This window comes from Diuraphis noxia, unplaced genomic scaffold (assembly GCF_037042655.1).
Source record: "Diuraphis noxia isolate RWA-SAM2 unplaced genomic scaffold, SU_Dnox_SAM2 contig0001, whole genome shotgun sequence".
Taxonomy (NCBI): domain Eukaryota; kingdom Metazoa; phylum Arthropoda; class Insecta; order Hemiptera; family Aphididae; genus Diuraphis; species Diuraphis noxia.
In genome coordinates this window covers 1934578-1947369 of record NW_028301711.1, presented here as the reverse complement: position 1 = coordinate 1947369, position 12792 = coordinate 1934578, and the positions used below count along the sequence as shown (strand labels likewise).

The 12792-nt window shown below is 40.4% G+C and overlaps 4 protein-coding genes across 4 annotated transcripts; 2 read left to right on the top strand and 2 right to left on the bottom strand.

Annotated features, from left to right (window-relative positions):
* Positions 1-497: 497 nt before the first annotated feature.
* On the bottom strand, positions 498-1577 carry LOC149059254 (uncharacterized). Its single transcript, XM_089216193.1, has one exon. It carries the CDS (start codon positions 1575-1577, stop codon positions 567-569), a length of 1011 nt encoding a protein of 336 aa, XP_089072319.1. The 3' UTR covers positions 498-566.
* A 148-nt stretch (positions 1578-1725) lies between these two features.
* On the bottom strand, positions 1726-2376 carry LOC149059253 (uncharacterized). The gene is made up of 3 exons (XM_089217595.1): positions 2236-2376; positions 1904-2079; positions 1726-1818 (listed from the first exon to the last, which is right to left on the bottom strand). The coding sequence occupies exons 1-3, from the start codon at positions 2366-2368 to the stop codon at positions 1726-1728; spliced, it is 402 nt and encodes a 133-aa protein (XP_089073721.1). The 5' UTR covers positions 2369-2376.
* A 1794-nt stretch (positions 2377-4170) lies between these two features.
* Positions 4171-4945, top strand: LOC149059252 (uncharacterized). The gene has a single exon (XM_089217788.1). The coding sequence runs from the start codon at positions 4171-4173 to the stop codon at positions 4921-4923; it is 753 nt and encodes a 250-aa protein (XP_089073914.1). The 3' UTR covers positions 4924-4945.
* Positions 4946-5073: 128 nt separating this feature from the next.
* LOC149059251 (uncharacterized) lies at positions 5074-7031 on the top strand. The gene is made up of 2 exons (XM_089223280.1): positions 5074-5527; positions 6716-7031. Exons 1-2 carry the CDS (start codon positions 5076-5078, stop codon positions 7029-7031), a joined length of 768 nt encoding a protein of 255 aa, XP_089079406.1. The 5' UTR covers positions 5074-5075.
* Positions 7032-12792: the final 5761 nt, after the last annotated feature.

Sequence of the window (12792 nt, the reverse complement as noted above, 5' to 3'; positions counted from 1 at the left end):
TGTGTTAAGTTTAATTTTGTTTGCATCCATTCGAGCTTCACTTGGTGTACATTTAATTGTTCTATGTTTTGTATTATTATAGTTTTGTATAATTTTTGATATTGTATTATACCAATTCCATGTACCTGTTGCAGTAAAATGTTTATATATTTTATTTTTAAGAGTTTGTATTACACGTTCACAAATTGAACACTTAATGACACTGAATGAACTATAATGTTTAATTTTATATTTTTTCATTAAATCTTGAAATTGATTATTATAAAATTCTGTACCATTATCTGTCTGTAACAATTTTGGATTAGCTTTTTTCAATATATTAAACATAGCTTTTGTACATTCCTCCGCTGTTTTATTTTTCAATGCTTCTACCCATACATACTTGGTAAATGTATCAATTATGATTAAAATGAATTTAAAACCTTTATTTTGTCTAGAATGTGACTGCATGTCTATTAAATCAGCTTGCCAGAGATCATCTTTAAACCGTGTAACTACGCTACGTCTAGGAAATATTTTTCTCGCTGGTCGATGTAGCTCATTAGCTATATTCTCTAAGGTTGTCATTATACTATAATATTCCTCTCACGTAATTCTTCTAAAATAGATATGATTTCATTACTAACGCCAGTATTACCAACTCTTTGTGATGATGTTAAAAGATTTAATCTAGTTACTAATTCATTTGGATCATCATAATAAACTAACTGTGTTTGAGGTATTACATCTTTATATAAACCAGAACCTTTCTTAGCATGTGGTGATGCAGTAAAATTAAACATCTTTTCAACTGGAGGATCTACAGACATAGAACTGTTTGCTGTAGGGTTAAAATCAAATGGTTCATTTGTTATGGTTGTATTATTATGAACGTTACTACGTTTAGCACTCGAACTAGATAAATGTTCGTTTAATTGTTTAAAGCTTATCCGAGGAGCTCTAGAGTTATTAATTTTAACTATTTCTTCGTTTAACTGTTTTTCTTCATTTTTCATTCTTTCGTAGAGAGGTTTTACAACGGTCGCCCATTTATGAAACTTTGAGGTTTTTGGTTTCCCATCCGCTTTTAAATGAACTCGAGAAGTTTTCAAAATATCGTAATAAGATTCCATATCTTGTATAGTTGTATTTTTTGGTTCTTTCTCACATAATAAAGACTGTAGTCCTAATGTCCATGGATAGTATTTATTAAGCAGCTGTAAGTTACCATGGCTAAAAGTTACAGAGTAATCTCCTATTTTGTAAGAATCACTAGTTCTATCATAATGTAAACCATAAGATTTATCATAACGTTGTGATTTAGGACGTTCAAAAAAATTTACAAATGTCGAATTTAATTCATCATCTTCATTTTCTCCACTAGTATATGAGGTTTCTGCATTTTTATAATCAGCTAGTTGTAAGTTACACGATGTATTTTTTTCTATTTTTGTACTGAGTGGTTCAGTTATTGGTTTAAATGCTTCACGGAAATAGTTATCTGAATCTATAATACCACGTTTCATTTCCATTATTTTTCGTTTAATATTTTTTTTTGATATTATTAAATTTTTCAGCAAAACTTTTTCTTTGTTCATAGTAAATAATAAACTCAATATTACTGTATCGTATGACCACTGGCAAGACTATGTAGATAATAACAATGTTACATTATATATATATTATATATATATAATTATTTTATTTTAATAAACGTATGAAAACCACATCTATATCTTCCTTCATTCATTTCTCGAGTTTTATCAATAACCATAAACCCATAATCACTTTGATTCCAACATAAATGAGAAATTTTCCGAAATTCTGAGAAATCCATATCTGTCGACGAATGATCATTGAATATATGACGTAAATTCATGTCATCTTGTTTCAGAATTATTAAAAAGTTTGAGTTATCTCTTACCAACTGTTTTGGTATTTTAGAATATGTTTGTGCTAAATAAAATACGGAGCTAGCACCTGAATGTCTACAGATGCTAAAGTATTCTCTAATAACAGACTGTGAGTCACATATTACATCATCAAAAATTATAATAGAATTTTTCTTAGTTAAGTTAGGTTTTATAACTTTATCTGCGTTTGTAAATATGAACAAATTAGCACCTTGTATATCATCCATTATTTTTTTTAACAAAACATATTTTTCTTGATTAGAGCTTTTAGAGTATAAATAAATATTTTCAAATCTTAACCCGTTTTCATGTGTGATTAGATTGTACATTATATTTGTTTTACCCGATCCACTAGGACCAACTAATATAGCACGTATAGTATCAGGTAATAACGAACCATGTCTTGATGGTTTTTTCGATATTTGTACATCTACGTTTATTATTTCTAATTTATCTTTCTGTTCAATTAAATCCATTTTCTTATAAATACTCAAAGATTTTTATTTTATATTCAGTTATTGATGATGCGTTCAACTCGAAAGTGTAAATCGAAAAAGACTGGTAAAGGTATTGTAAACTCTCTTATAAATAGTCTTCCGTTTGAATCTCATGTTCCAGGTTATCAGTTTTGTGGGCCAGGTACAAAATTAAAAAAAAAGATTAAATCGTGGTGACATAGGAATAAATCCATTGGATACTGCTTGTCGTGATCACGATATTGCGTATGCATCTAGTAAAAATTTAAACGATAGACATAAAGCTGATGAAGTGTTAGAAAATCGTGCTTGGGAAAGATTTAAAGCTATAGATACTCCTAAAAAGGAGAAAATTGTTGCGTATGCAGTAACAAACGCGATGAAAGCTAAAAGAAAAATAGGAATGGGTTATAAAAAGAAACGTGCTACAAAAATAAAAAATCTTATGATAGCAGTAAAGAAAAAAAGAATGTCTAAGAAAAAAAATGGTAGCAAAAGACTGATTTTACCACCGAGACAAACAGGAGGTGTAATTCCCTTAATACCTATATTTGCGGGATTGTCAGCACTTGGTAGCTTAATGTCTGGAGGTGCTAGTGTGTATAATGCAATTCAAAATTCAAAAAGAAAAAAAGGTAGTGGTTTAAATTTAAACAAAAACAAGGTATGGAAAAAAAACTGTTAAATACGCTACCTAACAGACCGCTTTCGTCAGAAGATATTATAAAATGTATAACAAAGTTGAAAATCAATCATTTCCGTGGAGTGTTTTCACGTGATAACTTACCTAAAAAACCGTATGTAAATGAATGTGGTATTTTAAACTTAGATATATCTTCAGGTAATGGAAGTCATTGGGTAGCGTTTCATAAAAATAAAGATAAAGTAGTATATTTTGATAGCTTTGGTGATTTACCTCCACCAATTGAATTACAACACTATTTTAAAGAGTATAAAATAATATATAATTATTCTAACTATCAAGATTTCAATTCATTCAACTGTGGACATTTATGTCTTGAATTTTTATTATGCATGAATCTGTTACATTAAGTTTGACTGGAAACACAACTTTATTATCCACGAATTATTTCCCACCTCTTAACGTTTACGAGGATTCGGAAATAGCTTTGTTATATTTGAAAACACGAAATTTATTTCCAAACATAAATTTAACTAATAACCGACTGGAGATAGATGTAATTCCGTCATTAAATCATGCGCATAAACAAAAAACGTTTATATGTATTTTGGAAGAAGGATGTTATGAAATTGAAGATATTAACAACAAAATTAAGAAAGAGTTATATCACTTCAATAATGAATGGGGAACACAGCTAACATTCAACGTATCTATTGATCACGTCGATTTTAGAACATACATTAAATGCAATGGAAGACTAAAGTTAAATGTTCCAAACAGTATAGCATCTGTTTTTGGATTTGAAAAGAGAACCTATGGACCATTACATGAAGATCTTCGTTCGGGAAAAGCTGCTAATTTAAACACAATTAACTCTATAAAAGTTATGTGTAATATAGCACATGGGTCATTCAACAATCAACTTCAAAGTCATTCAATATATGAGTTTTTCCCTAGTGGAAGAACTGGATCGAAAGTAGTTCAGTCGCCACCAAATTTGATATATTACAGATTAAACAAAACAGTCATTAATTCAATAACTGTACAGTTAGTTGATCAAAACAATAATCCGATCGATAACTTTAATGAGACATTGACAGTTGCTCTGCATATTAAGCGTCACTAGTTTCATTATTAAATTTATATCTCAGATATTAGAATGTACGAGTCAGTCACTTTAAGTTTAACCGGGGACAAAACCACATTATCTGCAAATTATTTTCCGTCTATAAACCTTTACGAAGATTCAGAAATTGCTTTGTTATGTTTGCAGACATTTAATTCATTCCCGAATATCAATAAACATAATAATAAATTTGCTATAGAAGTAGGTGATCATAATAATAATAATGATCGTATGTGGTGTTATATTAAACTGGAAGAGGGATGTTATGAAATTAAAGATATTAAGCATCGCGTTAAGGAACAAATAAATATTTATAATGAAAAATTCAAAACTCAGTTAACATGTGACATTTCGGTTGATCCTAACGATTTCAGATCAAATATAAAATGTAATGGAATACTACACTTTGAGATTGCACATAGCATGGCACCTGTATTGGGTTTTGAAAAACGAGAATATAAGCCAGAGTATGAAAGACTCTTATCTACTCATAGATCGGAAAAACCTATGAATTTAAACACAATTAATTCTATAAAAGTAATGTGTAATATAGCTCAAGGATCATTCAACAACCATCTTCAAAGTCATTCGATTTATGAGTTTTTCCCTAGTGAAACGCTAGGATCGAAAGTAGTACAGTCACCGTCAAATTTAATATATTACAAATTGAATAAAACAAATATTGATACGATAACCGTTCAGTTAGTTGATCAAGATCATAAATTGATTAACAATTTTGGTGAGGCATTGACAATCGTGTTACATATTAAACGTTACGGATCTTGATATGGGATTAAAATTCAATATAAATCCGCTACTTCAGATCAGTTCAACTAGTCATAAGACTAAAGTGGTACCGGTAACATCAAATAAAGTAAAAAAATTGACGTTGAAAAATAAAAAAATTTTGCAAGCTCTAGGTTATCAATTAAAACAAAATGCCTGAAAGTGATATTTTAGATATAAGTTCACGGTACGAGACGGATTCTAAAATAACGAAAATTGAATATCATTCATATACACCGTACACAACATCGTTTAATAATAATGATGAAATACGAATATCAGTACAGCAAACAGATGTTTATCCGTATCTACACGAGAGCTTTATTTTTTTAGAAGGAACAATATCTGAACCTGATAAAGTGAAACTGTGTAATAATGGTTATTCATACCTCTTCGAACAAATACGATTAGAAATAAATGGAATAGAAGTAGATAGCACACGTGTTCTTGGAATCACAAGCTCGCTGAAAGGATACTTATCTGGTACACCAGATAACTATAATTGTTACGAAAATTCTGGCTGGAATTTGAAAAATGGAACACAATTAACAAACGATAAAGGTGAATTCAGTGCTTGCATTCTATTGAAATATTGGTTAGGACTGTTTGAAGATTATAAAAAAATATTAGTGAATTCAAGATTGGAATTAATATTAACTCGAAGTCATACTGATTTAAATGCGTTAAGTCTTAAAAGTGATATAGTTGCTGCTTCAGGTAAAGTTGTATTAAATAAAATAGTCTGGAAGGTTCCGCATATTACTGTTGATGATGAAGAAAGGTTAAAGTTATTGAAATTTGTAGAAAAAGAAAAAAGTTTGTTTATTCCTTTTAGATCTTTTGAAACTTTTGAATATCCTGAACTCGGGACTACTAAAAAAGTAGTATGGAACTTGAAAACCGCTTCAAAATTAGAAAAACCCCGATTTATTATAATTGGATTACAAAAAGGTCGTAAAAATACACTAACAAAAGATTGTAGTATATTCGACCATTGTAATCTAACGAACGTTAAAGTATTTCTAAACTCGATTGCATATCCGTATGATAATTTGAATTTAGATTTTTCAAAAAATAATTTTACATTATTATATGATATGTATACATCGTTTCAAGAATCGTATTACGAAAAAAGTATACGGAACCCTATATTGAGTCCATCTACTTTTCTATCGAACGCACCCATTATAGTTATTGATACTTCAAAACAGAATGATTCGGCAACAGCCTCAGCAGTGGATGTTCAATTGGAAATTGAAGCATCGGAATCTCTTACAGGTGTAACTGCTTATTGTTTGTTAATTCATGATCGTATTGTAGAATATGTACCTTTTACTAGAGAAGTAAGAAAACTTGTGTAATTTTATTGAACAAAATAAAAAAAGTTTATTAAATAATTTGTGTTCTTTACTTGAAATATAATTTTTATAAAAATATTTGATTGAAAAAATTTTAAAAAACGGGGAAAAATAGTTGATACGGTAAATATTTTTGTGTAAGGCGCAAATAGGTGGACAATCTTGTGTAATCACCGTATTGTGTTACGCGGTAAATCAGAGTGCTCCAAGGGAGAATTTTCCCCTTGAAAAAAAAAAATTACCGTGGAAAAGCTGGCTGTGAACATACAAATATATACTACTGGTATCATAACCTTGGTCCAGTCCCCTTTGTTTGTCGTTTCATACCTTTCTTGCCATGTTCCAAATATTTCTGTTTCCTGTTCTTGAAACTACTCTAGACTTATTTCTGCGCTTTTCAGGCTTTTTTGTAGTGCACTTTTCTCTATTTCTAGATCCACTGATAAGCAGTTCGTAGACGCCGTTCTGTACGCTGCAGTCTATGCTAGTAGCGGTGGCCTCTGCATGCTCCCAAGTTTAATTGACTTTTTGAGTTTTGCACCAGCCGCCCATATTTCAGATGCGTATGTAACTCTCGGTAGGAAGACACCTTTATACAGTGTCCTAGATGTTAACTGGCTGATGCCCCAGTTTGCTGAGGTTAGGGCCCTAAATCTCTCCCCCGACGGGACCCACCTTGACGCGGTGGGGGAGCTTGCGGGCCTTTATCTAGGTCCTACCAAGCGGTCCCATACCCGGCTCTGGCCTTAATTGGTTGGAGTCGGAGCCCACAGAACCATCTCTGACCTTGGTTGGTTGGTGATGGCAGGTCGGAGGTAGCCTGCTAGCAGTTAGCAAAGCCCTAGTGGAAGGCAACCACTACACAAAATGCTGAGCCGGCTCTGACTTTGATTAGTTGGAGCTGGTAAGGACTGAGGTAGCCTGCTAGCACTTAGCGAAGCCTTGAGCCGGCTCTGACTTTGGTCAGTTGGGGCCGGAAAGGCTGGAGGCAGCCTGCTCGCGTTGAGTAAATGCCCTAAGGGAAGGACAACCCTGACAGAAAACCCTTCAACCCCTAACTCGTCACGGGGGTCACTTGGCACGGAAGTAGTTACGTGTCCACGAGGACCCTGTGGGGCACCTGGCGCACCCCACAGTATTCAGCCTTCTCCGTGGTACGCTGCTCTGCCACGGAGCGACGCAACTTTCATGCCCTCTCGTGGGAACTATATGGAAAAAGATAATCAAAAAAAGAACCCAGTCGCACCAGCTGGCCAACTGGTGCAAAACAACCTAACCAACGGATCACCTTCCGTCAGAAAGGTGAACTCTGGAGTGCATCAGGCCGATGCAACAAATGAGGAGCCAAAAGGTCCGGGGAGTAGCAGTGGTGGAGTACCTGTTTCCACCCGTGCCGAAGCAGAGGCAAAATATTCCAAACTCCTGGACTCCCTGTCGACCATCATGGATACCTTGGAGACAGCGGTGCAGGTGGCCTCCAACACAAAAATGGAGATCAAAACGGCCGTAAAGTCAATGGGAGCTCACCTTAGGGACTTTACTGCCCTCGCCAAGCGGCTGGGTATGGTCAGGAACCCGGACGCGACTGAACTCCATGTTAGACAGGTGCAGCAGCAGCTAGTTCAACAGCACGCACAGACCCTCAATTTGCTGAAGGAGATAAGGGAGGAGCAGGTGCGACAGAACCCGCTAACAGACGCCGGGGCGGCCTCCTTCCAATCGTCGCAGGGCACCCAGATCCTGGCCGCCACAGAGGCACTTCAAGAGCTTGTGAAGGCCCAGAGTGGGACTACTGAGAAGCTGGAGCAACAGGCCCAGGCCCTGCAGCAGCAACAGCAGCAGTGGCAGCAGCAACAGCAGCGACCACGACAGCAACAAAAGCCACCGAAGCAGCAGCAGCAGCGCGAGCCCCAGATGCAAGGGAAACAACAAACGCGACAACAACAGCAGACAGACGACTCCCAGGACCGCAACAGCGACACTGGAAACTGGGAAACAGCGGTGAACCGGCGAAAGAATAGGCGTAGGGGCAAGTCACCGCGCCGGCGACCATCAAGTGAGGCGTCGGAAGCACATAGCGACCCCTCGCGAGGACAGCAACGAGACAAAGGACAAGTCGAAACAGGAAACGAGAACATGAACGGTGAACGAAGGGGAGGCACCGAAAGCGTAGCGGAAAAAATGGCCAGAAATCTAAGGAAAAAGCTGCCCAAAAACGAAGCAATCATCCTTAACGCACCAACGACTGGGTCAACCTACGCTGATGTCATTAGGAAGGCGAAAGAAGCTGTACCAAACTTAAAAGAGCTCGGCATTGAAGTGGTCGGGACTAGAAGAACAGCAGCAGGTGACATTCTCCTAGAGGTTGGCAGCAAAAAGGAGGCCGAACTCTTTGCTGAAAAACTAAAAGAGAAGCTCGGTAATGAGGTAAGCGTAAGAAGGGCCATGAGAACGGCACCAGTGCTCATCTCGGGACTGGACGAGTCAACAACCATGGAGGAGCTGAGGGCAGTCCTCGCCGAAAGAGACCCAGAGCTAGCAGACATCAAACCATTCACCATCCAAACAGCAGCCAACGGTTGGAGCACCGCAAGGATCGAGACCTCGATACGGTCGGCATTGCGGCTAGCTGCTGATCCCAAGATGAGGATCGGATGGAGCAACTGCAGGATAAAGCTGCTCGGGGAAAAGAAAAGGGTCTGTTTCCGTTGCCTAGAAACCGGGCATGTAGCAGCAGGATGCCAGGGGGAAGATCGTTCCAACCGCTGCATCAAATGCAGGAAGGATGGCCATGTGGCCAAGAACTGCGAAATGCGAACCACGACCAGGTCAATGCTGCGTAATGAGGCCGGAAGGCCAAACAGACCAGAAGGCAATGATTAAGTTTCTTCAGATTAACCTCAACCACTGTCGAACGGCTCAAAACCTGGTGGAGCAAACGGTGGTTGAAAGAAACATCGACGTGGTTATCGCATGCGACCCACACGGGATCACAGACGGTACCAGAGGATGGCTAACAAGTAGCGGTACAAATAGGGCCGCAATCAAAGTGTTTGGGAAAAACACCACGATAGCGAAAATCGAGACCGATGACGAATTTGTACTGGTAAAGGTAAATGGAGTATTCATATATAGTTGCTACGCGTCACCAAACTCCACAATAGCAGCATACCGGGAATTTCTACAACGGCTAGAAAGGAGCGCACAACTGATAGGGCGCCAGGAGAGAATTATTATCGCCGGGGATTTTAACGCGAGATCAGCCGCATGGGGCGACTGGCAGAGTAATACTAGAGGAGAGGAACTCCTAGAGCTCTCCGAAGGACTAGGTCTGGTCATAATCAACACGGGACGAGAGCCCACATTTCATGGCATAGGAGCAGGCTAGATCGTCGACATCACGTTTGCATCGGAAGGATTTCCCCGCAACATCAGAGATTGGACGGTACTAGACGAAGAAAATCACTCTGACCACCATTACATAACGTACACAGTACAGACGGACGCAAGCTCTTACAGGAGAAATGACACTCCGCACAACGATAGGAGCTGGATCACATCCAAGGGCATCTGCGTAGAGAAATTCAAAGCAGGCCTTATGCTAGCGGATTGGATTTGGCAAGCTGACGTGGGAGAGTACAATTTAGCTGACGCCTTCGAGAAAAGGATGACCGTCGCATGCGATTTTGCACTCCAGAGAAAACCCGAGATGCGATGTGGCAAAAGACCCCAGCACTGGTGGAACCCGGAGATAGCACAACTCCGCTCCAGTTGCACTGCAGCAAGAAGAGCTTTAAAAAGAGCGGTGACCAGGCGGACCAGGAATGGCGGAGAAACAGCAGCGCCTGAACACCTGCTGGAGAACCTTAAATCCCACAAAAAGGCCCTCAGGACGGAGATAGCAAAGAGCAAAGAACGCGCGTGGAAAGAACTACTCGAAACCGTAGAAAAAGATGTATGGGGCAAGCCGTATAAGCTAGTATTGAGGAAACTGCAAGGCCCACCAGCGACGGCAAACATGGAGCCCTCGATGCTGAAGGAAATCGTCGCAACGCTTTTCCCAACGAAGCCACCGCCCAGTCAAATAGAGTACAGCTGTGACACCCCCATCCCACTCTTCACGCAGGACGAGGTATGTGAGGCTTTCAAACGAATGGCCCCCAGAAGGAAAGCACCCGGCCCGGATGGACTTACCAACTGCATACTCGCAGCAGCCCACAGGGCAGAACCAACCCTCTTCAGGGGAATGTTCAACGAGTGCCTGCGAGTAGGTGACTTCCCAATGAAATGGAAGAAGTCAAGGGTAGTGCTACTCCGCAAGGGGCAAAAACCAGCAAACGAACCATCGTCATACAGACCCTTATGTCTGTTGAACGATGTTGGAAAGCTCTACGAGCTACTACTAGTGCAGAGGCTCGAAATACATTTGGAAAGCTCACAAGGCCTCGCGGATGAACAGTATGGTTTCCGGAAGGGTCGCTCGACCGAGGACGCAATAAGCACACTGAAGGAGACCGTGAATGCGGCACTCGGAAAATACGAACTCTGCGTAGCCGTTAGCTTTGACATCAGAAATGCGTTCAACTCCATCGGCTGGGATCACATAATGGCAGCGCTGCAGAGGTGTGATACAGCAGAGGTGTGCACAGCGCTAATGTGAGGTCCGCGGTTGTAGCCGCAAGGCATCAAACCCGGGAGTCCTCGTGATGTCCCCGAGTACCTGCTGCAGACATTCCAGGCCTACTTCAAGGAGAGATCCGCAACGTTGGCACACGCCCACTCCGCTACTGGTCAACTAGAGGTGAACATCACCTGCGGCGTGCCGCAGGGTTCAGTAGTCGGCCCGACGTTATGGAACGTAGCGTACGACAGAGTATTAAGAGCCCGGTGCCCGGAATCCACAAAGATAATAGGCTTCGCCGACGATACACTCGTCATGGCCTGGGGCAAAACAACCGAAGACGTGGAAAGGCGAATAAACGAGGCGTTAGAAGTGGTCGCCGAAGAGATCAGCACACTCGGACTGTCATTAGCGACGGAGAAGTCCGAAGCCGTATTCTTCAAACGGCAATACAAAAAAAGGAAACCCACCATCAGACTGAACGGCGCGGACGTACCAATAACTAAGACTATGAAGTATCTTGGACTGACAATAGACGAGAAGCTGTTGTTTAGAGAACACATGCAGGAAGCAGCTATAAAGGGACAGGGGGTGCTGACGTCACTTAAGAGACTGATGCCGAACGTAGGCGGTCCTACGGAACCACGCAGAAGACTGCTGGTAAGTGTTGTCCAGTCGGTGATGCTATACGGTGCCCCGATATGGGCAACCTCGCTGGAATACTCCAAGGCCAGCAGAGGGGAACTGCTAAAGGTACAGCGGCAAGCGGCACTTCGCAGCATCTGTGGGTACCGCACAATATCATACGACGCGGCATACATTTTAGCGTCGACCCCTCCAATTGACCTCATAGCAATGGAAAGGAGGAAGCTGTTCCAAATCAGAAGAGGCCTGACAAGGAAAACAGTTCAAGAGGCAAGAGACGACACAATGGTGAAATGGGTGCAGAGAATTGAAGACGCCAAAAAAGGGGAATGGACGCGGACACTGATTCGGGACGTGCGAGGCTGGGTGACGAGGAGACATGGAAGCATGGACTTCCATCTCACCCAAGTATTATCCGGGCATGGCTGCTTCAGTTACTACACCCACGGAATAGGGAAAAAAGCGGACCCAACCTGTAGGCACTGTCCATCAACCCTAGACGACGCGCACCACACGCTGGTTGAATGCAGGGCATGGACAACCGAGAGAGAGGAGTTGGAGGCAGAGATTGGCCCATTGGACGTTGGTACTCTGATCGGGAAGATGCTGAGCAACACCCAGGCTTGGGAAGCAGTGTCCGTTTACGCGAAGAGGACGATGAGGCAGAAGGAGGCGTTGGAACGTGCCCAGCAGCTTGAAGAGAGAAGAAGGACAAATTAGTTAAGTAATACCTTTGTAGGTCGAGGACCAAAACAGGGTGGTTAGAGGCCCCCATAAAATGTAATTAGTTTTGAATGTATTGTGTTGTTTTATGTTTTTCCACAATAAACGATGGGTGGCGGGGAGAAGTAATACCTTAGGGTTAAGTTCCTCCCCCCACCCGATTTTTATAAAAAAAAAAAAAAAAAAAAAAAAAAAAGGGCCCTAAATCTGCTATATAGGCTTTTGGATTTTTCTGTCAGCGACTCTACATGGCTCCAGTAGCCTTCTCTTGGGTCCAGCATTACCCCGAGGTATCTGACACTACCTTTAGCCGTTATTCTTGGGACACCTTCTTCCGTGCCAAATCCTATCGTATAACCCGGTTTCACTCCTCCCTTCCTGACATGACTTGTGTCTTTGCCGGGGAGAAAGACAGGTTGTAAATGCTTGCCCACTTTTTTATTTTCTCGAGGTATCTTTCCGTTCTGGCAATTACTGTTTCGTGTCTGGCTGCCCCTACCAGCAGTGCGATGTCGTCTGCGT

Excerpts from the sequence above, each read along its gene's own strand:
- LOC149059254 (XM_089216193.1), bottom strand. The coding sequence starts at position 1,577 with ATGAACAAAGAAAAAGTTTTGCTGAAAAATTTAATAATATCAAAAAAA.
- LOC149059253 (XM_089217595.1), bottom strand. The coding sequence starts at position 2,368 with ATGGATTTAATTGAACAGAAAGATAAATTAGAAATAATAAACGTAGAT. Across the intron at positions 2,080-2,235 it reads AGTTGGTCCTAGTGGATCGG|ACGCAGATAAAGTTATAAAA; the intron begins GTAAAACAAATA and ends TCATATTTACAA. Across the intron at positions 1,819-1,903 it reads CTAAAATACCAAAACAGTTG|ATATGGATTTCTCAGAATTT; the intron begins GTAAGAGATAAC and ends ATTCGTCGACAG.
- LOC149059252 (XM_089217788.1), top strand. The coding sequence starts at position 4,171 with ATGTACGAGTCAGTCACTTTAAGTTTAACCGGGGACAAAACCACATTA.
- LOC149059251 (XM_089223280.1), top strand. The coding sequence starts at position 5,076 with ATGCCTGAAAGTGATATTTTAGATATAAGTTCACGGTACGAGACGGAT. Across the intron at positions 5,528-6,715 it reads TTGAAATATTGGTTAGGACT|ATCCACTGATAAGCAGTTCG; the intron begins GTTTGAAGATTA and ends CTCTATTTCTAG.